Source organism: Scyliorhinus torazame, chromosome 17, assembly GCF_047496885.1.
Source record: "Scyliorhinus torazame isolate Kashiwa2021f chromosome 17, sScyTor2.1, whole genome shotgun sequence".
Taxonomy (NCBI): domain Eukaryota; kingdom Metazoa; phylum Chordata; class Chondrichthyes; order Carcharhiniformes; family Scyliorhinidae; genus Scyliorhinus; species Scyliorhinus torazame.
This window is the reverse complement of record NC_092723.1, coordinates 85,415,101-85,438,953: the sequence shown is the minus strand read 5'-3', so window position 1 is coordinate 85,438,953 and position 23,853 is coordinate 85,415,101. Positions and strand designations below refer to the sequence as shown.

At 50.4% G+C, this 23,853-nt stretch overlaps 1 protein-coding gene across 1 annotated transcript in view; it reads left to right on the top strand.

Moving 5' to 3' along the window:
• Positions 1-23,853, top strand: part of LOC140393986 (myosin-binding protein H-like) — a 230,014-nt gene that overhangs the window by 166,958 nt on the left and 39,203 nt on the right. Inside the window, exon 10 of the mRNA XM_072480709.1 lies at positions 16,230-16,284. Coding sequence (XP_072336810.1) covers positions 16,230-16,249 — 20 coding nt within the window. The 3' untranslated portion in view covers positions 16,250-16,284. The remainder of the gene's footprint in view (positions 1-16,229; positions 16,285-23,853) is intronic.

Below are 23,853 nucleotides of genomic sequence, written 5' to 3'. Positions count from 1 at the left end.
AGTCTTCGCCCATGCCCTGGCACGCAGGGCACCCCTGGGAACAGTCCCCGTCGCATGTGAAGTGCGAGCCTGACATCTTGGTAGTGCTAGGCTGGCACCCAGATGGAACTGCCAGGCTGGCAGTGCCAGGGTATCTGGATGGCACCAGCAGTGCCAGGATGTCACCCTGCCCAGAGGGCAAGCGCCTGGGTGACCCCCAAGAGTGCCATTCCGTCTGGTCCACGTTTGTGGAGACCAATACTGAACAGCACTCGCCCGAGGTATCCAGGGCAAGGGCGTTATATCCCACACCTTGGTGGGATCTCGGGAATACTTGTTAGAGTGAGACAAGCTGTCTCAGTCTAATATGCAGATTTGCCAGAAAGTGATCCCGTCCACAATGGGCGAGATTCACATTGGGGGAAAAGGGATCTCCCGGCATCTACCAGTCTTGCCGCGCTGCTATTCGGACGCAAAGTGGCCGGTAGATGTTGGCCCAGATTGCAACACCTCGCGAGACCTGGTTAGATCTTATGAGGCGCACTGGCCATCAGGAAGCCTGGTGGAGGTTTCCGCCAGCATCTTCCGGCCCCCATTCGGGCGGGAGGCAGCCAGTATATCATGCCTAAGTGTGGATCTTAGCCAAAAAGCCATCGTGAAACACCACGCCAAACCCGCCCAAAATGACACTTAGAAATGTTTTGCTTGAATTCCACATAGAGAATGATACTCAGTGAATTGCTCATTCGGAGAGTTTGTGTAGTCATAATGGGCTAAATGGCTTCTCGCTGCGCTCTGATAATCCTGTGACCCTGACTCTACTCCAGATTTCAGTGGAATTTTAAAACACCATTTTGTGGTTGAGCAAGTTGCCGGGTTATCAGGAGAGAATGGACAGTGGATCCGTATTGGGGGCGAGATTCTCCGACCCCCCCGCCGGGTTGGAGAATCGCTGGGGGCTGGCGTGAATCCCGCCCCCGCCGGTTGCCGAATTCTCCGGCACCGGAGATTCGGCGGGGGCGGGAATCGCCCCGCCGGCGATTCTCCGGCCCGGATGGGCCGAAGTCCCGCTGCTAGAATGCCTGTCCCGCCAGCGTGGATTAAACCACCTCTTACCGGTGGGACAAGGCGGCGCGGGCGGGCTCTGGGGTCCGGGGGGGGGGGGGGGGCGCGGGGCGATCTGGCCCCAGGGGGTGCCCCCACGGTGGTCTGGCCCGCGATCGGGGCCCACCGATCCGCGGGCGGGCCTGTGCCGTGGGGGCACTCTTTTCCTTCTGCCTTCGCCATGGTCTCCACCATGGCGGAGGCGGAAGAGACCCCTCCACTGCGTCAGCGCGGGGATACCGTGAGCGGCCGCTAACGCTCCTGCGCATGCGCCACCCGGCAATGTCATTTCCGCGCCAGCTGGCGGGGCACCAAAGGCCTTTCCCGCCAGCTGGCGGGGCGGAAATCAGTCCGGCGCGGGCCTAGCCCTTCAAGGTTAGGGTTCGGCCGCTCAAGATGCGGAGAATTCCGCACCTTTGGGGCGGTGCGATGCTGGACTGATTTGCGCCGTTTTTGGCGCCGGTCGGCGGACATCACGCCGATTACGGAGAATTTCGCCCCAGGTTCAGATTCATTGGCGGGATTCTCCGCAATCGGCACGATGTCTGCCGACCGGCGCCAAAAACGGCGCGAATCAGTCCGGCATCGCGCCGCCCCAAAGGTGCGGAATTCTCCGCATCTTGAGGCGCCGAGCCCTCACCTTGAGGGGCTAGGCCCGTGCCGGACTGATTTCCGCCCCGCCAGCTGGCGGAAAAGGCCTTTGGTGCTCCGCCAGCTGGCGCGGAAATGACTTTGCCGTGCGGCACATGCGCGGGAGCGTCAGCGGCCGCTCACGGCATCCTCGCGCATGCGCAGTGGAGGGGGTCTCTTCCGCCTCCGCCACAGTGGAGACCATGGCGAAGGCAGAAGGAAAAGAGTGCCCCCACAGCACAGGCCCGCCCGCGGATCGGTGGGCCCCGGTCGCGGGCCAGGCCACCGTGGGGACACCCCCCTGTGGCCAGATCGCCCTGCGCCCACCCGCCCCAGGACCCCGGAGCCCGCCTTGTCCCGCCGGTAAGAAAGGTGATTTGATTCTCCCCGGCGGGACAGGCATTCCAGCAGAGGGACTTCGGCCCATCGCGGTCCGGAGAATCGCCGGGGGCGCAATTCCCACCCCTGCCGAATATCCGGTGCCAGAGAATTCGGCAACCGGCGGGGGCGGGATTCACGCCAGCCCCCGGCAATTCTCCAACCCGGCGGGGGGTCGGAGAATCCCGCCCCATGTTCAGAATAGACTGTGGCCCAACTGGTACGGTTCTCAGCTGTGTCTGAAGGTTATGTTTTAAGCCCAACTTCAGGACTTGATGACTAAAAATCAAGGCTGGCACTTCAGTGCACAGTACGTTCATAAGATATAGCAGCAGAATTAGGCCATTTGGGTCATTGTGTCTGCTCCGCCATTTGATCATGCCTGATCTCATTCTGGCCTTAACTCCATAGTCCTACACGTTCTCCATAACCCTTTAACCCATTACCAATAAAAAATCTGTCCAACTCCTTCCTAAATTTACTCACAATTGTCTGAAGGTTCTGTTTTCCAGCTGAGCAATGAAACCAAGATGGTGACTGCCTCTCAGGTGAAGGTAAATGTTCCAAGGGTATTATTTCCCAGGGTCTTGACCAATATCATTGTAACAGGTGATCCGGTCATTAACTCATGTTTATGGGCAGCACGGTGGCACAGTGGATAGCACAATTGCTTCAAAGCTCCAGGGTCCCAGGTTCGATTCCCGCTTGGGTCACTGTCTGTGCAGAGTCTGCACATTCTCCCCGTGTCTGCGTGGGTTTCCTCCGGGTGCTCCGGTTTCCTCCCACAGTCCAAAGACGTGCGTGTTAGGTGGATTGGCCATGCTAAATTGCCCTTAGTGTTCAAAAAGGTTAGGAGGGGTAATGGGTTACAGGAATAGGGTAGCGGCGTGGGCTTAAGTAGGGGGCTCTTTCCAAGAGCCAGTGCAGACTCGATGGGCCGAATGGCCTCCTTCTGCACTGTAAATACTATGATCTATGAGAGTTTACTGTGCACTAATTCGCTGCTGTGTTTACTACATTACAACACTCCAAAATTACTTCATTAACTAGTGTTTTAAGGACCGTTAGGACTCGATGCTGGGACCCCAGCTATTCACAGTATATATTAATAATTTGGATGAGGGAACTCAATGCAATATCTCCAGATTTGCAGATGACACCAAGTTGGGTGGAAAAGTGAGCTGTGAGGAAAATGCGAAGATCCTTCATGTAATGTGGACAAGCTGAGTGAGTGGGCAAATGCATGGCAGATGCAGTATAATTTGGATAAATGTGAAGTTATCCACTTTGGAAGCAAAAACAAGAAGGTAGATTAGTATCTGAATGGCCATAGGAGAGGTGAATGTGCAATGAGAGCGGGAGTCCTCGTACACCAGTCACTGAAGGTAAGCCTGCAGGTCCAGCAGGCAGTAAAGAAGGCAAATGGCATGTTGGCCTTCACAGGGAGAGAATTCGAGTACAGGAGCAGGGATGTCTTGCTGCAATTATACAGGGCCTTGGTGAGGCCACACCTGAAGTATTGTGTGAAGTTTTGGTCTTTTTATCTGAGGAATGATGTTTTTGCTGCGGGTGGAGTGCAGGGAAGGTTTACCAGACTCATTCCTGGGATGAGGAGATTTTGAGTCAGTTAGGGTTATATTTGCTGGAGTTGAGAAGAATGAGGGGGAAACTAGACCGAGTAGATGCAGAAAGGATGTTCCCGATGGTGGGGGAGTCCAGAACCAGGGGGTCACAGTCTGAAGATACGGAGGCATTTAGGACAGAGATGAGGAGAAATTTCTTCACCCAGAGAGTGGTCGGCCTGTGTAATTCTCTCTCACAGAAAGTAGTCGAGGGCACAAGTTATGTGCTTTAAAGAAGCAGTTAGATATAGCTCTAGCGGTGAAGGGGATCAAAGGATATGGGGACAAACACTGGAAAGGTTACTGAGTTAAATGATCAGCCATGGTCTTAATGAATGGAGGAGCAACTCAAAGGGCCGAATGACCTCCTCCTGCTCCTATTTTCTATGTTTCCATGACTTCAGAACTTCAGTAATCTGGGTGCTATGTTTGAAGGTTGCCTCTGCGCAAAGCTCGCACTCCTCGGGGAATCGGAAGCTGCTGGGACTGATGGCCACCAAAGTCAAGAAATATGCTACCCCTAAATATAGCGACGCCACTCTCGAGTGGAAACCCACTGTGATGTCTCCCACCCCCACTCTGCACGAAAGCTATCAAGCAAGGTCACCAATCCAACAGGGGAGGCAGGGAAGGAGTGCAGCATCTGGGAGGGCTATAAACACGGACAAAATTGTTGACATTGAGGAGCCAATGTGAGCAATGCCGTGAGGGGCTGTTTAGCACAGGGCTAAATCGCTGGCTTTGAAAGCAGACCAAGGCAAGCCAGCAGCACGGTTCAATTCCCGTATCAGCCTCTCCGAACAAGCGCCGGAATGTGGCGACTAGGGGCTTTTCACAGTAACTTCATTTGAAGCCTACTTGTGACAATAAGCGATTTTCATTTTCATTTCAATGGCAAGATAGATGAACAGGACTTGGCGTGAGTAAGGACACAAGCAGCAGAGTTTTGGATGGCCTCATGTTTGCAAAGGGTAGAATGTGGGAGACCAGCCAGGAGTGAGTTAGAATCAAACTTTGAGGTAAGAATAGCATGAATGAAGGTTGAACGCAGGCATGGGAGAAGTCAGGTGATGTTCCAGAGGTGGAAATAGGATGGGCGAGATCAGCTGTTCAGGCCGGAAGGACCTCCTGGCCCTGCTGATGGCGCACCCCCACTGCATCTTTCACAGTGGCATGGGGTGGATTCAATGGGAAATCCTATTGACAACGGCAGGACCAGAATATCCCGCTGCTGGCCAATGGCGGGCAACCTCCCAATGCCAGGAAACACACCGCGGAGAGGCCAGAGAATCTCGCCCATCGTCTTTGTGATGGAATGAATACAGGGCCGGTAGCTCTTCACAGAGTCAGTTAGCATGCCGCAATTGCAAAGGCCTCATGTACCCTCAGAAAGTGGCCAATGAGAGGTGTGGAGTCAGTGGCTAGGGGACAAAAGCAATGGGTGATTCAGGATGATCCAATGTTGAATCAACTGGAATAGTTCAGACACATGCATGCTGACACTTCGACGTACCTTCGGGGAGAAGGTGGAGAGAGACGGACCTTCGGAAGATACCTAGACTGGGGAGTGGATAATGAAGTTCAAGGAGTAAGGCTGAAGTGACTTACCTTCAGGGAGACAGGCAGAGAGAAGTCCTGGAGCACCATCAGATTGAAAAAAGAAAAAAACAGTGGGATGACTGGAGAGCTTTGCTGCTGAGAGATTGAATCTCAACAATTGGGAGTTGATTTGACATGTACCGAAGTACAGTGAAAAGTATTTTTCTGCGACCAAGGGAACGTACACAGTACATACATAGTAGACAAAAAAAGAATAATCGACAGAGAAGATTGACAAATGGTACATCGACAAACAGCGATTGGTTACAGTGTGGAACAGGGAGACAAACAAATCAAATATTAAAAATATTAACAATTGATAGCAAGTTAGTAGCCAGTGAATCTTATCTTCTATTTGTAAGTTTTTGTCAGATGTATTACGTGTATTAAGTATTCGTATGATTTATCAGTATTAATAAGGTTAACTAATAGTAGTGTTTGTTAGTATTAGTAAGGTTTGTTACCATTAGAAAGGTTTATTAGCAGTAATGAGGTTATTAATTAATAAATAGAGAAATGGCAGGACTGCTATAACGTCGACTGGCACATCCAGTGTTCAGTCAGGACTCTCAAACACTCAGTGTATCTGGGAAGTGTCAGCAGCTGAAGGCAGTTCCAGCTCTGGGGCGTCATTCTCCTGTATCGGCGCGATGTCCGCCGACTGGCGCCCAAAACGGCGCAAATCAGTCGGGCATCGCACCGCCCCAAAGGTGCGGAATGCTCCGCATCTTTGGGGGCCGAGCCCCAACCTTAAGGGGCTAGGTCGGCGCCGCACGAATTTCTTCCCCGCCAGCTGGCGGAAAAGGCCTTTGGTGCCCCGCCAGCTGGCGCGGAAATCACATCTCCGGGCAGCCGCTGACGGCATTCCCGCGCATGCGCAGTGGAGGGAGACTCTTCCGCCTCCCCCATGGTGGAGACCGTGGCGAAGGTGGAAGGAAAAGAGTGCCCCCACGGCACAGGCCCGCCCGCGGATTGGTGGGCCCTGATCGCGGGCCAGGCCACCGCGCCCCCCCAGGACCCCGGAGCCCGCCCGCACCGCCTTGTCCCGCCAGTAAGGTAGGTGGTTTAATCTACGCCGGTGGGACAGGCATTTTAGCGGCGAGACTTCGGCCCATCCGGGCCGGAGAATCGTGGGGGGGGGGGCCGCCAACCGGCGCGGCACGGTTCCCGCCCCCGCCGAATATCCGGTGCCGGAGAATTCGGCAACCGGCAGGGGCGGGATTCACGCCAGCCCCCACCGATTCTCCGACCCGGCGGGGGGTCGGAGAATCTCGCCCCTGATTTTTGGAAAGTGACTAGCAGCTAGTGTCAATGTGGCACATCTTCAAAGTTTGAGATCTTCATGGATAGAATGTTGGTAGATGCAATCTTTCCGCAGCTTAAAGGTGAGAGGGAAGAGGTGACCACCAGACTAGGTAGGTAGTGCAGGTGTTCCCTGAATGCGTCTCACTCACCACCTGGGGTGCAGCCAGAGCCAAATCCATGACATGATGAATAGTTTAGATGTGCAGGGGGTATAAGGAATACTGGAATAGCAATACTAATGATTAAGGGAACAGACAAGTGTTTCTGCAGCTGTGGACGTGACTCCGGGATGGGGTGTTGCCTCCCTGCTGCCAAGGTCAATGTTGTCACCGAGTGACTGCAGAGCACCCTGGAGGGGTAAGGTGAACAACCGATTGCTGTCATACACATTGGTACAAATGGCATAGATAGAGGGATGAGGGACGGGATTCTCCGACCCCCCGCCGGGTCGGAGAATCGCCGGGGGCTGGCGTGAATCCCACTCACGCCGATTGCCGAATTCTCCGGCACCGGATATTCGGCGGGGGTGGGAATTGCGCCGCACCGGTTGACGGCCACACACACACACACCCCCGGCGATTCTCCGGCCCGGATGGGCTGAAGTCCCGCTGCTGGAATGCCTGTCCCGCCAGCGAGAATCAAACCACCTCTCTTACCGGCGGGACAAGGCGGCGTGGGCGGGCTCCGGGGTCCTGGGGGGGGGGGGGGCGCGGGGCGATCTGGCCCCGGGGGGTGCCCCCACGGTGGCCTGGCCCACGATCGGGGCCCACCGACCCGCGGGCGGGCCTGTGCTGTGGGGGCACTCTTTTCCTTCCGCCTTCGCCATGGTCTCCACTATGGCGGAGGCGGAAGAGACCCCCTCCACTGCGCATGCGCGGGGATGCCGTGAGCTGCCGCTGACGCACCCGCGCATGCGCCGCACGGCAAAGTCAGTTTCGCGCCAGCTGGCGGGGCACCAAAGGCCTTTCCCGCCAGCTGGCGGGGTGGAAATCAGTCCAGCGCGGGCCTAGCCCCTCAAGGTAGGGGCTCGGCCCCTCAAGATGCGGAGGATTCCGCACCTTTGGGAGCGGCGCGATGCCGGACTGATTCGCGCCGTTTTGGGCGCCGGTCGGCGGACATCACGCCGATTGCGGAGAATCCCGCCCCAGGTCCTGCAATCAGAATTTAGGGAGCCGATAGGAAATTAGCAAGCAGGACCTTAAAATAGGAGGATAAAGCAGATGAACGCACAACTGGAAAGATGATGCAGGGGGGAGGGCTTTAGATCCCTGGGACTGGTTCGGAGGGAGAGGGGACCAACTGGACAGGCCAGACAGATTTCACCAAAACAGGGCCGGGACTGACTTCCTTGCGGGGGGTTTTGTTCGTGTTGTAGGGAGTCTATCGGCTGTCAGCTAATGGGAAAGGTGGAGAGGAACAAATTTGCAAATAAATCACAGAGATGCAGGAAAGGTGGAGTAGTAATAATGGAAGACTTTGAGCTGGCTTCTCCAGTTTTGAGGCTATGTCCGGAAGAAGTGTCTGGACTTACGACCAAAATGTCGGCACCGATGCTCTGCCCGGTGGTAGACTAGCAGCCGCACCACGTAAAGCCCCCGGCTTTACCTGCAGAAACGGACAGCCGGGTCCGTGACCTGCGGCGGCCGTGCCGTACAACATGGCGCCAGCCACGTGCGGACCCGGCCTGCCAGATAGTGTCCCCCGAACCCCCCTCGCCACTCCCGGATCACCCCCCACCAGTCTCCCCAACCCCCGCTGAATTCCCCCCTGCCAGCGGAATGGCTCCGCCCCCCTGCCCCACGACTGTGGTGGCGCTGGACAGTCCGCAGCTGCCACGCGAGGTCCCCGAAAATTGTGAGCACACGTGACCGACGCCATCGGGAAGTCGGCCCATTGGGGTGGAGTGGAGCGGCCTCAGATTTTGCCGTAAAAACGGATTCTCCGGCCAATCGCTGAATGCGATTTCGGCATCGGCAATCGTAGAATCCCACCAAGTTTTTCTCCAAATATAGGCTGGGAAATAATAGTGTGAAGGGCAGAGAGTGGCAAGAGTTTCTAGTGTGCTTCAGCAGAATTTTCTACAGCACTCAGTGCCTCCCTTCTCATTGGACACAAACAGACCTGGTTCTTGGAAATGAGCTGGCCAAAGTGGATTAAGTGTGAGTAGGGGAACACTGGGGGACAGAGATCATGGTATCATATATTTTAGGTAGAATATGGAAAAGAAAAAAGCACAGTCCTATGTGAAATTAACGAACTGGGGGAAAGTCAGCTTCAATGAGGAAAGGTTGGACCTGGGCCGAATAAATTGGAGTCAAAGGTTGGGAGGAAAAACAGTAACTGATCACTGGGCAACTTTGAAGGAAGAGATGATTACATAGATACATACATAGAAGATGTATGGAGGAGGCCTCTTGGCTCTTCGAGCCTGCTCTGCCATTCATCACGATCATGGCTGATCATCCAACTCAATAGCCTAATCCTGCTTTCTCCCCATAGCCTTTGATCCCATTCTCCCCAAGTGCTATATCCAGCCGCCTCTTGAATATATTCAAAGTTTTAGCATCAACTACTTCCTGTGGTAATGAATTCCACAGGCTCACCACTCTTTGTGTGAAGAAATGGTTCCTTATATCTGTCCAAAATGGTTTACCCTGAATCCTCAGACTGTGGCCCCTGGTTCTGGACACACCCATCATTGGTAACATCTTCCCTGTATCTACCTTGTCCAGTCCTGTTAGAATTTTATAAGTCTCTATGAGATCCCCCCTCATTCTTCTAAACTCCAGCGAGAACAATCCTAACCGAGTCAATCTCTCCTCATATGACAGTCCCGCCATCCCTGGAATCAACCTGGTAAACCTTCGCTGCACTCCCTCGAGAACAAGAACATCCTTCCTCAGAGAAGGAGACCAAAACTGCACACAATACTCGCAAGTGTGGCCTCACCAAGGCCCTGTACAATTGCAGCAACACATCCTGCTTCAATATGCGAAACCTCTCGCAATGAAGGCCAACATACCATTAACCTTCTTTACCGCCTGCTACACCTGCATGCTTACCTTTAGCGAATGGTGCACAAGGACACCCAGGTCCCGTTGCACACTCCCCTCTCCCAATTTACAACCATTCAGGTAGTAATCTGCCTTCCTGTTTTTGCTTCCAAAATGAATAACCTCACATTTATCCAAATTATACTGCATCTGCCATTGGTTTGCCCACTCGCCCAACCTGTCCAGATCTTGCTGTAGGATCCCTGCATCCTCGTCACAATTCACCTTCCACCTAACTTGGTATCATCTGCAAACTTTGAGGTGTTACATTTTGTTCCCTCATCCAAATCATTAATGTATATTGTGAATAGCTGGGGTCCCAGCACCGATCCCTGTGGTACCCCACTGGTTACTGCCTGACAATTTGAAAAGGACCCATTAATCCCTACTCTTTGCTTCCTCTCTGCCAACCAGTTTTCTATCCACCTCAATACATTTCCCCCAATCCCATGCGCTTTAACTTTGCACAATAATCTCTTATGTGGGACTTTGTCAAATGCCTTCTGAAAGTCCAAATATACCACATCGACTGGCTTCCCCTTGTTGACTGTACTGCTTACCCCTTCAAAGAATTATGGCAAAGTCAAGGTATATTCCCTCGAAAGCGAAAGGTAGGGCAAACAGAATCAGAGTTCCCGGGGTGGCAAAGGAGATAGAAATTAAGATAAAAGAAGAAAAAATGTGCTGATGACAGGTGTGAGGTAGAAAATACAACTGAAACCATGTTGAATATAAACGCTTCAGAGGAGAAATTAAGAAGGAAATAAGTTAAACAATGAGGAAGTATGAGATAAGCCCGACAGTTAACATAAAAGGGAACCCCAAAGTCTTCTATACTGAAATTGTAAAATGGGCCTAAAAAGGAACTTACATGTGGGGCAGAGGGCATAGCTGAGGTATTAAATGGATACTAACCAGGCCAATGTAAATGATGAGATAATTCAGACACCAGATGGATTTAAAATTAAAAAGGAGCTGGTATTGGATAGGTTATCTATACTTAAAGTCGATAAGGTACCAGGAGCAGATGAGATGCATCCAAGAATACTGAGGGAAGTGAGAATGGAAATTGCAGAGGCGCTAGCCATCATTTTTCAGTCTTCGTTAGACTCAAGGGTGGTCCCAGAGGACTGGGGAATTGCAAATCATAGAATCTACAATGCAGAAGGAGGCCATTCAGCCCATCGGGTCTGCACCGGCCATTAGAAAGAGGACCCTATTTAAGCCCATGCCTCCACCTTATCCCCATAACCCAGTAACCCCACCTAAACTTTTGAACACTAAGGGCAATTTAGCATGGCCAAACCACAGTGGATAGCACAATTGCTTCACAGCTCCAGGATCCCAGGTTCAATTCCCGGCTTGGGTCACTGTCTGTGCGGAGTCTGCACATTCTCCCCGTGTGTGCGTGGATTTCCTCTGGGTGCTCCGGTTTCCTCCCACAGTCCAAAGATGTGCAGGTTAGGTGGATTGGCCATGCTAAATTGCCCTTAGTGTCCAAAATTTCCCTTAGTGTTGGGTGAGGTTACTGGGTTATGGGGATAGGGTGGAGGTGTGGACCTTGGGTAGGCTGCTCTTTCCAAGAGTCAGTGCAGACTCGGGCAAAATGGCCTCCTTCTGTACTGTAAATTCTATGATAACCAGCAGATCTTTGGACTTGTGGGAGGAAAGCGGAGCACCCGGAGGAACCCGCGCAGACACTGATCGAAAGTGAAAACTCCATACAGTCACCCGAGGCTGGAATTGAACCCGGGTCCTTGGAGCAGTGAGGCTGTGCTAACCACTATGCCACATGCCACCCGTTACACCTTTGTATGTTGCACCATTTCTCAGAAAAGATAAACCAAGAAACTACAGGCCATTTAGTTTAACATCAATCATGGGGAAAGTTGTAAAAACATTAATTTGGGACAAAGTTAATAGTCACATGGACAGATGTGGGCTAATTAAGGAAAGCCATCATGGGTTTGTTAGAAAATCTTGTTTAACTAACTTGGTGGAGTTTTCTGACGAGGTTAGCAGAGAGGGTCAATGAGGGTAATGTTGTTGATGTGGTGTAAATGGATTTCCAAAAGGCATTTGATACAGTGCCCTACAACAGACATGTGAGCAAAGTTATAGCTCATGGAATAAAAGGGACAGTAGTAACATAGATACAAAATTGGCTGGGTGACAGGAAACAGTGAGTAATGATTAATGGATGTTTTTTCAGGCTGGAGGAAGGCTTGTAGTGGTGTTCCCCAGAGGTCAATGCTGGGTCTCGTGCTTTTCCTGATTTATAGTAACAATCTGGACTTTGGTACACAGGGCCTGATTTCAAAATTTGTTGAAATTAGAAAACTTGGAAACATTGAGAACTGTGAGGAGGACTGTGTAGAACTTCAAAATGACTTGGTGGAGTAGACAGATAGGTTGCAGATTATGTTCAACACCGAGAAATGTGAAGTGATTCATTTTGGTAGGAAGAAACATAGAAACATAAAAAATAGAAGCAGGAGTAAACCATTCAGCCCTTCGAGACTGCTCCACCATTCATTGTGATCATGGCTGATCATCAAATTCAATACCTTGATCCTGCCTTCCCCCCATATCCTTTGATCCCTTTAGCCCCAAGAGCTATATCTAATTTGTTCTTGAAATTACACAACATTTGGCCTTAACTGCTTTCTGTGGTAGTGAATTCCACAGATTCACCACTCTCTCGGTGAAGACATTTCTTCACACATCAGTCCTAAACGATTTACCCCTTTTCCTCAAACTATGACCCCCTAGTTCTGGTCTCCCCCCACTACCAAGAATAGTCTTTCTGAATCTACCCTGTCTAATCCTGTAAGGATTTTGAAAGTTTCTATGAGATCCCCTCTCACTCTTCTGAACTCCAATGAATATAATCCTAACTGATTTAGTCTCTCCACATATGACAGTCCTGCCATACCAGGAATCAGCCTGGTAAACCTTTGCCACACTCCCTCCATAGCAAGAACATCCTTCCTCAGGTAAGGACCCCAAAACTGCACACAATACTCCAGGTCTGGCCTCACCAATGCCCTATACAATTGCAGAAAATATCTCTATTCCTGGACTCAAATCCTCTCACTATGAAGTCCAACATACCATTGGCCTTCTTTACTGATTACTGTACCTGCGCGCTTACTTTCAGCGATTTATGTACAAGGGAATCAAGGTCCTCACAGCTCACCCTCCCATCCAACTTTGTATCACCTGAAAATTTGGAGATAATACATTTAGTTCCCTCGTCCAAATCATTAATATATAATGTGAACAGTTGGAGTCCTAGCACAGATTCCTGCGGCACCGAACTAGTCACTGCCTGCCAATCAGAAAACAAACTATTTAGTACAACTGTTTGCTTCCTGTCTGCTAACCAACTTTTTATCCATCTCAAGACACTACCCGTAATCGCATGTACTTTAACTTGACATATTAATCTGTTACGTGCGTCCTTGTCGAAAGCCTTCTGAAAGTCTAAATAAACTATATCCACTGGTTCTCCCTGATCAATTCTACTGGTCACATATTCAAAGATCTCTAGTAGATTTGTCAAGCATGATTTTCTTTTTGTAAATCCATGCTGACTTTGTCTGATTACACCACTGCTTTCCAAATGCTGTGCTATGAAATCCTTCAAAATAGACTCCAGCAACTTCCCTACTACCGACGTTAGGCTCACTGGTCAATAGTTCCCTGTTTTAACTCTACCTCCCTTTTTGAATAGTGGAGTTACATCTGCAACCTTCCAATCTGTAGGAACCATTCCACAGTCCAAAGAATTTTGGAAAATGACCACCAATGGATCTACTATTTCTAGGGCCACTTCTTTAAGTACTCTGGGATACAGATTATCAGGCCCTGGAGATTTGTCCGCCTTCAATCCCATTAATTTCCCCAAAACCATTTCTTTACTAATACTAATTTCCTTCAGCTCCTCACTAAAACTTGAACAGACAGTGAACAGACAATATAAAATGAAGGGTAACATTCTAAAATGGGCGCAGGAGCAGAGGGATCTGGATATAGATCATTGAAGGTCGCAGGACAGGCAGAGAGAGCAGTTAATAAAGCATAAAGTATTCTGGTCTTTATTAATTGGAGAATAAAGTGCAAGAACAAGGAGTTATGTTGAACTTGTAAAAGGCACTAACCAGTTCAGTTTCAGCTGGAATATTGTGCACAGTTCTGGGCACCACACTAGAGGAAGGATGTGAATGCATTGGAGAGAGCGCAGAAGAGGTTTACAAGAATAGTTCCAGGGATAAGAAACTTAAGTTATGAGGATAATTTGGAGAGTTTGGGACTGTTCTCCTTGGAGAGAAGTAGGCTGTGAGGAGATATTCAAAATTATGAGGGATCTGGATAGTGTAGATAGGAATAAATTGTTCCCACTCGTAAAGAATCAAGAACGAGAGTGCATAGATTTAAAATAAAATTTCAAAAGAGGCAAAAACGACATGAGGAAAAAGCTGTTCTCGCCGTGAGTGGCTAGGATCGGGATTGCTCTACCTGAGAGTGTAATGGATGCAGGTCCAGTTGAGGTTTTCAAAAGGGAATTAAACTGTTTTCTAAAAACGAAGAGTGTGGAGGGTTTGGGGGAGAAGGCAGTAAAACGGCACTGAGTGAATTGCAGAAATGCAGATACGATGGGCTGAATGGCCTCCTGGCATCCCAATGCCCTCCACACCTTGATCAGGCAATTTCACATGAGCAGATATTCTTGCAAGATGGCAGTCACTTTAACCTCCGAGCATAAGGAAAGTGACCTTCCTTCTACAAACATTCTGCGGAGCAGTTTACAAAGTGAATAAGCATTTTTACAAATAGGTTTATAACTGTTAATAAATCTGCCTGTCATTTAACAGGATCAGAATGTCCCTATTGGCTGGAGTAGAATTGGGAGAATGGTAAATGAAGAACGTCGATTCTGATGCCCTAAATACCAATCATTTCTCTTCAAATCTGGGTGCTTTGCCAGCGCTTACTTGTTTACTGTGAAGAGGTATTTACCATAGGACCGTGTTCAGGGGCAGCTGGCTCTGATCCAACTCGCTACTAAAATAATCTCCCAACCTCAGCCAAATCCATTCTGGAATGTCCTGAGAGGAATTAGCAGCCCATTAGAAGCTGAGATCTGACCTGGAGGCTGCTGCTTTGCTTTGTACAAGCTGTTATGCCAGGATCAAACCTTCTCCCTCCATAGAGTCCTGCATCAGACTCTCTTTGCCACACTGTAACTCTTCTATCCCGACTACCCCAGCAAATTCTACCTTCACACCTCGCCCCTGCTACACTATAGTCACATGGTGTAGTCCCAATCAGACACTCATCCGTCCTGCAAGGTACTAGACCTCAGGCAAGTAGATCAATGAGCTTCATTCTAAACTCAATTCCGCGCCCAATCCTGATTCCTACTTTATTTTGAAATCAAGCCTGACCCTGAGCTCAATTTAACGTGCTCCCAATTTGAACCCCAAGCACGGTAGCACAGTGGTTAGCACTGTTGCTTCTCTGCGCCAGTGACCCAGATTTTATTCCCGGCTTGGGTCACTGTCTGTGCGGAGTCTGTATGATCTCCCCGTGTCTGCGTGGGTTTCCTCCGGGTGCTCCAGTTTCCTCCCACAAGTCCTGAAAGTCATGCTTGTTAGATGAATTGGACATTCTGAATTCTCCCTCTGAGTACCCAAACAGGCAGCGGAATGTGCTGACTAGGGGCTTTTCACAGTAACTTCATTGCAGTGTTAATGTAAGCCTACTTGTGACACTAATAAAGATTATTATTATAATTATAAACCGGCATCCCTGTCCTGAACCTGGTCAGATCACAAGCCCAATCCCTGACACAAGCCTGGTTTGAGCCCAATCCTGATTCCAATCCTCAGGCCAAGCTGACATGCTTTTATCATCAGGGTTAACTCTGATCAGAATCCACCTACCTAATTCCTGTGCTTCACCTTTTCCTGTCCAACCTTGCCACTGAGGCTAATTGATTTACCAACAGAACCACATGTTGTGGGTGACACACATGTTAACACAACATCTCGAGAGCAATTCACCCAGGTTTATCCAGCAGAGGTATGGTATTCGGGCATGGTGCTGGTATGTGAACATGTCCCCTGAATGTCTCAAAGTGCTTTGCAGCCAATGAAATAGGTTGAAGTGTAGCCATAGTTGTAATGAAGGGAAATCTGAGTTTATTCACAGCAAATTCACTAACAGCAATGTGATCATGACCAGAGCATCTATTTATTGGTGATGATTGGGGATTAAATATTAGCCCAGACACCAGGAAGGACTCCTGGTTGTTATTCGAATAATGCCATCTGACTATATGTCTGCTTGACAGGGAAGATGGGACATTGGTTTAACATCCCATCAGAAAGCTGTCATCTCTGGCAGTACAGCTCTCCCTCGGTACTGCACTTGAGTATCAGCCTGGATTATGTGACTCTCTGTCTCATTCTCAAGATATCTCCCTCCCTTTATCCATTTCCCTCTCTTTCTCCTTTCTTTCCACTCTGATTGTGTTCTTCTTTGCTCCTTCTAGCTGCCCCTGTGCCCCAGTGAAGATTGGAACCATTCAAGCCAGTTCCTCCGGACAGGTGAGGCTTCAACATGTTTCTACAATACTGAATGCTTCCCCAAATTCACATTTCACACAATGAGTGTTGGGGAACAATAAGTCCACTGGAATTTCATACAGGAACAATTGACATATATCTCCAAGGTGACACACAGTGCATTCTAACCAAAAGATTTATATTAAATAAAGGCATTGTTATTTAGACAAAAGACTGGTTCACACTTGGATTTTACTGTGCAGCCAATTTGCACACAGAAAATCTCCACAAGTGGTAAATGGAAAAAAGGTTATGTTATGACACCCTGGGCCAGTGCATGGTCAATTCCAACTTCACAGACTCTGGAAATCTTTGTGTCCTCATTGGCCACAGGTGAGATCCCAGAGGGTTGGAGAATAGCCAATGTTGTACCGTTATTTAAGAAGAGTTGCAAGAATAATCCGAGTAATTATAGGCCAGTGATCTTGACGTCAGCGACAGTGAAATTGTTGGAAAAGATTGTCCGAGATTAGGGGCGAAATTCTCCCCCAACGGCGCGATGTCCGCCGACTGGCGCCAAACACGGCGCCAATCAGACGGGCATCGCGCCGGCCCAAAGGTGCGGAATGCTCCGCATCTTTGGCGGCCTAGCCCCAACATTGAGGGGCTAGGCCGACGCCGGAGGGATTTCCGCCCCGCCAGCTGGCAGAAATGGCGTTTGTTTCCCCGCCAGCTGGCGCGGAAATGCGGCGCATGCGCGGGAGCGTCAGCGGCCGCTGACAGTTTCCCGGCGCATGCGCAGGGGCGTTAGCGGCCGCTGACAGTTTCCCGGCGCATGCGCGGGAGCGTCAGCGGCCGCTGTCAGTTTCCCGCGCATGCGCAGTGGGGAGTGTCTCTCCCGCCTCCGCCATGGTGGAGGCCGTAGCGGAGGCGGAAGGGAAAGAGTGCCCCCACGGCACAGGCCCACCCGCGGATCGGTGTGCCCCGATCGCGGGCCAGGCCACCGTGGGGGCACCCCCCGGGGTCAGATCGCCCCCAGGACCCCGGAGCCCGCCCACGCTGCCTGGTCTCGTCGGTAAATACCAGGTTTGATTTACGTCAGCGGGACAGGCAATTCCTGGGCGGGACTTCGGCCCATCCGGGCCGGAGAATCCAGCGGGGGGTCCCGCCAACCGGCGCGGCCCGATTCCCGCCCCCGCCCAATCTCCGGTACCGGGATTCACGGCGGCCTACGGCCATTCTCCGACCCGGCGGGGGGTCGGAGAATGACGCCCAGGATCTATGCACATTTGGAAGTGAATGGTCTTATTAGCGACAGGCAGCAGGGTTTTGTACGAGGGAGGTTATGTCTCACTAATTTAATTGAATTTTTTGAGGAGGTGACAAAAATGATTGACGAGAAAAGGCCTGTGAATGTTGTCTACATGGACTTTAGTAAAGCATTTGACAAGTTCCCTCATGGCACGCTGGCGCAAAAGATTAGATCACATGGGGTCAGGGGTGAACTAGCTGGATGGATCCAGAACTCGCTTGGCCAGGGCAGCACAGTAGCATAGTGGTTAGCACAATTGCTTCACAGCTCCAGGGTCCCAGGTTCGATTCCCGGCTTGGGTCACTGTCTGTGCGGAGTCTGCACATTCTCCCCGTGTGTGCGTGGGTTTCCTCCGGGTACTCCGGTTTCCTCACCCAGTCCAAAGATGTGCAGGTTAGGTGGATTGGCCATGCTAAATTGTCCTTAATGTCCAAAATTGCCCTTATTGTCAGGTGGGGTTACTGGGTTATGGGGATAGGGTGGAGGTGTGGGCTTGGGTAGGGTGCTCTTTCCAAGAGCTGGTGCAGACTCGATGGGCCGAATGGCCTCCTTCTGCACTATAAATTCTATGAAAAAATAGAAGACAGAGGGTAGCAGTGGAAGGGTGTTTTTCCAAATGGAGGTCTGTAACTAGTGATGTTCCGCATGGATCTGTCCTGGGTCCTCTGCTCTTTGTAACATATATAAATGACTTGGAAGAAAACGTAGCTGGTCTGGTGAAGATTGTCAGGGAATACAACAGGAGATGGATAGGCTGCAAAATTGGGCAGAGAAATGGCAGATGGAATTTAACCCGGACAAATGCGAGGTGATGCATTTTGAGAGATCCAATTCAGGTGGGAGCTATAAAATAAATGGCAGAACCATCAGGAGCAGAGAGACACAGAGAGATCTGGGTGTGCAGGTCCACAGATCCTTAAAAGTGGCAGCAGAGGGGGAAATGGTGGTAAAGAAAGCATATGGCATGCTTGCTTTCATAGGACAGGGTATCGAGTATAAACGCTTGCAAATTATGTAAATGTTATATAGAACGTGGTTGGGCCACATTTGGAATACTGTGTCCAATTCTGGTCACCGCACTACCAGAAGGACGTGGCGGCTTTGGAGAGAGTACAGAAAAGGTTTACGAGGATGTTGCCTGGTATGGAGGGTATTAGCTACGAGGAGAGATTGAATAAACTGGGATTGTTCTCCCTCGAGAGACGGAGGCTGAGGGGCAATCTGACAGAAGTTTATAAAATTATTAGAGGTATAGATAGGGTGAACAGTTGGAGGCTTTTTCCTGGGGCGGAAATGACAATTATAAGGGGGCGCAAGTTTAAGGTGACGGGGGGAAAGGTTCAGTGGAGATGTGCGGGGGAAGTTTTTTACACAGAGGGTGGTGGTGGCCTGGAATGCATTGCCAAGTGAGGCAGTTGAGGCAGATACATCAGCGACCTTTAAGACTTATCTGGATAGGCACATGAACAGACAGGGTATAGAAGGATACAGGCGGTTGGTCTAGACAGGACACGTGATCGGCGCAGGCTTGGAGGGCCAAATGGCCTTTTCCTGTGCTGTATTGTTCTTTGTTCTTATATGTGAATTAACCAATAATTTGTATATTTTCCTGAGATCTGGTGGTGCAGTGGTTAGCCCTGCTGCCTACGGCGCTGAGGACCCGGGTTCGATCCCGGCCCCGGGTCACTGTCTGTGTGGAATTTGCACATTCTCCCCGTGTCTGCATATGTTTCACCCCCACAACCCAAAGAAGTGCAGGTTAGATGGATTGGCCGTGCTAAATTGCCCTTTAATGGAAAAAAAAATAATTGGGTATATGTATATTTTCCTGAGCCTTGTCTGCTTCAATGGCTTACAGGCACCAGGGGCGGGATTCTCCCCTTCCCGGCATGGCAGGCCGTACTGGCACCAAGGAGTGGCGTGAACCACTCCGGCGTCGGGCCACCCGGAAGGTGCAGAAACAAAGAACAAAGAAATGTACAGCACAGGAACAGGCCCTAAGGCCCTCCAAGCCCGTGCCGACCATGCTGCCCGACTAAACTACAATCTTCTACACTTCCTGGGTCCGTATCCCTCTATTCCCATCCTATTCATGTATTTGTCAAGATGCCCCTTAAATGTCCCTATCGTCCCTGCTTCCACTACCTCCTCCGGTAGCGAGTTCCAGGCACCCACTACCCTCTGCGTAAAAAACTTGCCTCGTACATCTACTCTAAACTTTGCCCCTCTCACCTTAAACCTATGCCCCCTAGTAATTGACCCCTCTACCCTGGGGAAAAGCCTCTGACTATCCACTCTGTCTATGCCCCTCATAATTTTGTAGACCTCTATCAGGTCGCCCCTCAACCTCCTTCATTCCAGTGAGAACAAACCGAGTTTATTCAATCGCTCCTCATAGCTAATGCCCTCCATACCAGGCAACATTCTGGTAAATCTCTTCTGCACCCTCTCTAAAGCCTCCACATCCTTCTTAGTGTGGCGACCAGAATTGAACACTATACTCCAAGTGTGGCCTAACTAAGGTTCTATACAGCTGCAACATGACTTGCCAATTCTTATACTCAATGCCCCGGCCAATGAAGGCAAGCATGCCGTATGCCTTCTTGACTACCTTCTCCACCTGCGTTGCCCCTTTCAGTGACCTGTGGACCTGTACTCCTAGATCTCTTTGACTTTCAATACTCTTGAGGGTTCTACCATTCACTGTATATTCCCTACCTGCATTAGACCTTCCAAAATGCATTACCTCACATTTGTCCGGATTAAACTCCATCTGCCATCTCTCCGCCCAAGTCTCCAAACAATCTAAATCCTGCTGTATCCTCTGACAGTCCTCATCGCTATCCGCAATTCCACCAAACTTTGTGTCGTCTGCAAACTTACTAATCAGACCAGTTATATTTTCCTCCAAATCATTTATATATACTACAAACAGCAAAGGTCCCAGCACTGATCCCTGTGGAACACCACTGGTCACAGCCCTTCAATTAGAAAAGCATCCTTCCATTGCTACTCTCTGTCTTCTATGACCTAGCCAGTTCTGTATCCACCTTGCCAGCTCACCCCTGATCCCGTGTGACTTCATCTTTTGTACCAGTCTACCATGAGGGACCTTGTCAAAGGCCTTACTGAAGTCCATAAAGACAACATCCACTGCCCTACCTGCATCAATTATCTTAGTGACCTCCTCGAAAAACTCTATCAAGTTAATGAGACACGACCTCCCCTTCACAAAACCATGCTGCCTCTCACTAATACGTCCATTTGCTTCCAAATGGGAGTAGATCCTGTCTCGAAGAATTCTCTCCAGTAATTTCCCTACCACTGAAGTAAGGCTCACCAGCCTGTAGTTCCCTGGATTATCCTTGCTACCCTTCTTAAACAGAGGAACAACATTGGCTATTCTCCAGTCCTCCGGGACATCACCTGAAGACAGTGAGGATCCAAAGATTTCTGTCAAGGCCTCAACAATTTCCTCTCCAGCCTCCTTCAGTATTCTGGGGTAGATCCCATCAGGCCCTGGGGAATTATCTACCTTAATATTTTTTAAGACACCCAACACCTCGTCTTTTTGGATCTCAATGTGACCCAGGCTATCTACACACCCTTCTCCAGACTCAACATCTACCAATTTCTTCTCTTTGGTGAATACTGATGCAAAGTATTCATTTAGTACCCCACCCATTTCCTCTGGCTCCACACATAGATTCCCTTGCCTATCCTTCAGTGAGCCAACCCTTTCCCTGGCTACCCTCTTGCTTTTTATGTACGTGTAAAAAGCCTTGGGATTTTCCTTAACCCAATGACTTTTCGTGACCCCTACTAGCCCTCCTGACTCCTTGCTTAAGTTCCTTCCTACTTTCCTTATATTCCACACAGGCTTCGTCTGTTCCCAGCCTTTTAGCCCTGACAAATGCCTCCTTTTTCTTTTTGACGAGGCCTACAACATCTCTCGTTATCCAAGGTTCCCGAAAATTGCCGTATTTATCCTTCTTCCTGACAGGAACATGCCGGTCCTGAATTCCTTTCAACTGACACTTGAAAGCCTCCCACATGTCAGATGTTGATTTGCCCTCAAACATCCGCCCCCAATCTAGGTTCTTCAGTTCCCGCCTAATATTGTTATAATTAGCCTTCCCCCAATTTCGCACATTCATCCTAGGACCACTCTTATCCTTGTCCACCAGTACTTTAAAACTTACTGAATTGTGGTCACTGTTACCGAAATGCTCCCCTACTGAAACATCTACCACCTGGCCAGGCTCATTCCCCAATACCAGGTCCAGTACCGCCCCTTCCCTATGCATCCGGTTGTAGCAGAACCTGCCGAAAGGGGTGTTGAAGGCATAGCTTTCGGCTGGAGGGATCAAGTTGGATCTGCCAAAACCCCTTAGAAGCATCCAGTTTCGTAAATATTTTCGCCTGGGCCATTTCACTGGTGATCTCCTCCCGTTTGGGTATGGGATAATGTTCCCTCATGATATTATTATTGAGGTCTTTGGGGTCAATACAGATGCGGAGCTCGCCGGAGGGCTTCTTGACACACACCATGGAGCTGACCCACGGCGTGGGCTCCGTGACCCTGGATAGGACCCCTTGGTCCTGGAGATCCTGCAGCTGCAGCTTGAGGCGGTCTTTAAGTGGCGCAGGAACCCTGCAAGGTGCGTGAATGACCGGGATGGCGTCCGGTTTGAGGCAAATCGGTAGGTGTATGGCAGTGTTCCCATGCCCTCGAATGCCTCCTGGTTGTGGGTGAGGAGGGATTGGAGCTGTGCGTTGAACTCTGCATCCGGGAAGTCAGATGTGCCGACTGGAGAGAGAAAGTGGACTCGTTGCATGAGGTGGAGAGCCTTGCATGCCTGTACGCCCAGCAGGGAGTCCTTCGATGAGCCGACTGTCTCGAACGAGAGTGTGGCCGTGTGTGTGTTGTGTGTCACCTGGAGCTGGCAGGATCCCATAGCCAGGATAACGGTCCCGTTGTAGTCGACCATCCTGCACCGGGATGGCCAGATTGGTGGTCTGACCTTCATGGCGTAGAAGGCGGACATCGCTATGAGGTTGGCGGAGGCGCCAGTGTCCAGGCGGAAAGTGATCGGCGATCGGTTGACCGTCAGGGTGGCACACCATTCATCACCCGGATTGATTGTGTTGACCCGGTTCACATCAATGACCGCAACCCGGAAGGTGTCTTGGTCATCTGCGTCATCGGTTTGGATGTCGTGATGTGGAGGCTGAATGGTCCGCACGTTCCTGCGAGGTTGTCGGAGATGCGGAAGATCAACAGGTTGAGCCGCTCGACAGTAGGCAGCGTCGTGGCCCATCTTGCCACAGCGTAGGCATTGTCGGTTTTTTGCGGGACATTGCCCTTTTAAATGTGCAGCTCCACAGTTGCCGCACGTCGTGACGTCATGGCGTTCGTTACGCCACTGCGCATGCGCAGTTCGGTCTTGCATCGAGCGCACCTGCGCATCACGTCTCTCAGTGTTGCCGTAGGTTTTGGCGCGCACAAGCACGGGAGGCCTCGAAAAGCACGCGAAACAGCCGCCCTCGTCCGGGCCGCGGGCCGGGAGAAACCCGATCGCTTGGATGCGTTCAGCCTCGTAGGGCACCTGGCTCACCGCTCCGGTCGCGTAGGACTCCCCTCCGTGCCGATTCGGTCGCCTGAAATTGGGCATAGCGGCTAGTCGCGTTCTCGTGCAGGACACAGGCTTCAACTGCAGATGCTAAGGTCAGGCCTTTTATTTTTAGAAGCTGCTGGCGTAGGCTGCAGGAGGCAACCCCAAAAACGATCTGGTCCCGGATCATGGACTCTGAGGTGGTGTCGTAACCGCAGGACTGCGCGAGTATGCGGAGATACGTCAGGAAGGACTGAAAGAGCTCATCCTTCCCTTGCAGGCGCTGCTGGAAGACATACCTCTCAAAGCTCTCGTTGACCTCAACGTTGAAGTGTTGGTCGAGCTTGAGGAGGACCGTGTCATATTTAGATGACACGGATGTTGAGTGTGTGAATGTCAGTGTATATTAGACTGCAGACTGCAGGGTGTGTGAACTTAAGTGTATATTAGATTGCAGGATGCAGGGTGTGTGAATTTCAGTGTATATTAGACTGCAGACTGCAGGGTGTGTGAACTTAAGTGTATATTAGATTGCAGGATGTAAGGTGTGTGAATTTCAGTGTATATTAGACTGCAGACTGCAGGGTGTGTGAACTTAAGTGTATATTAGATTGCAGGATGTAAGGTGTGTGAATTTCAGTGTATATTAGATTGCAGGCTGTGGGGCGTTGATTTTCAGTGTGT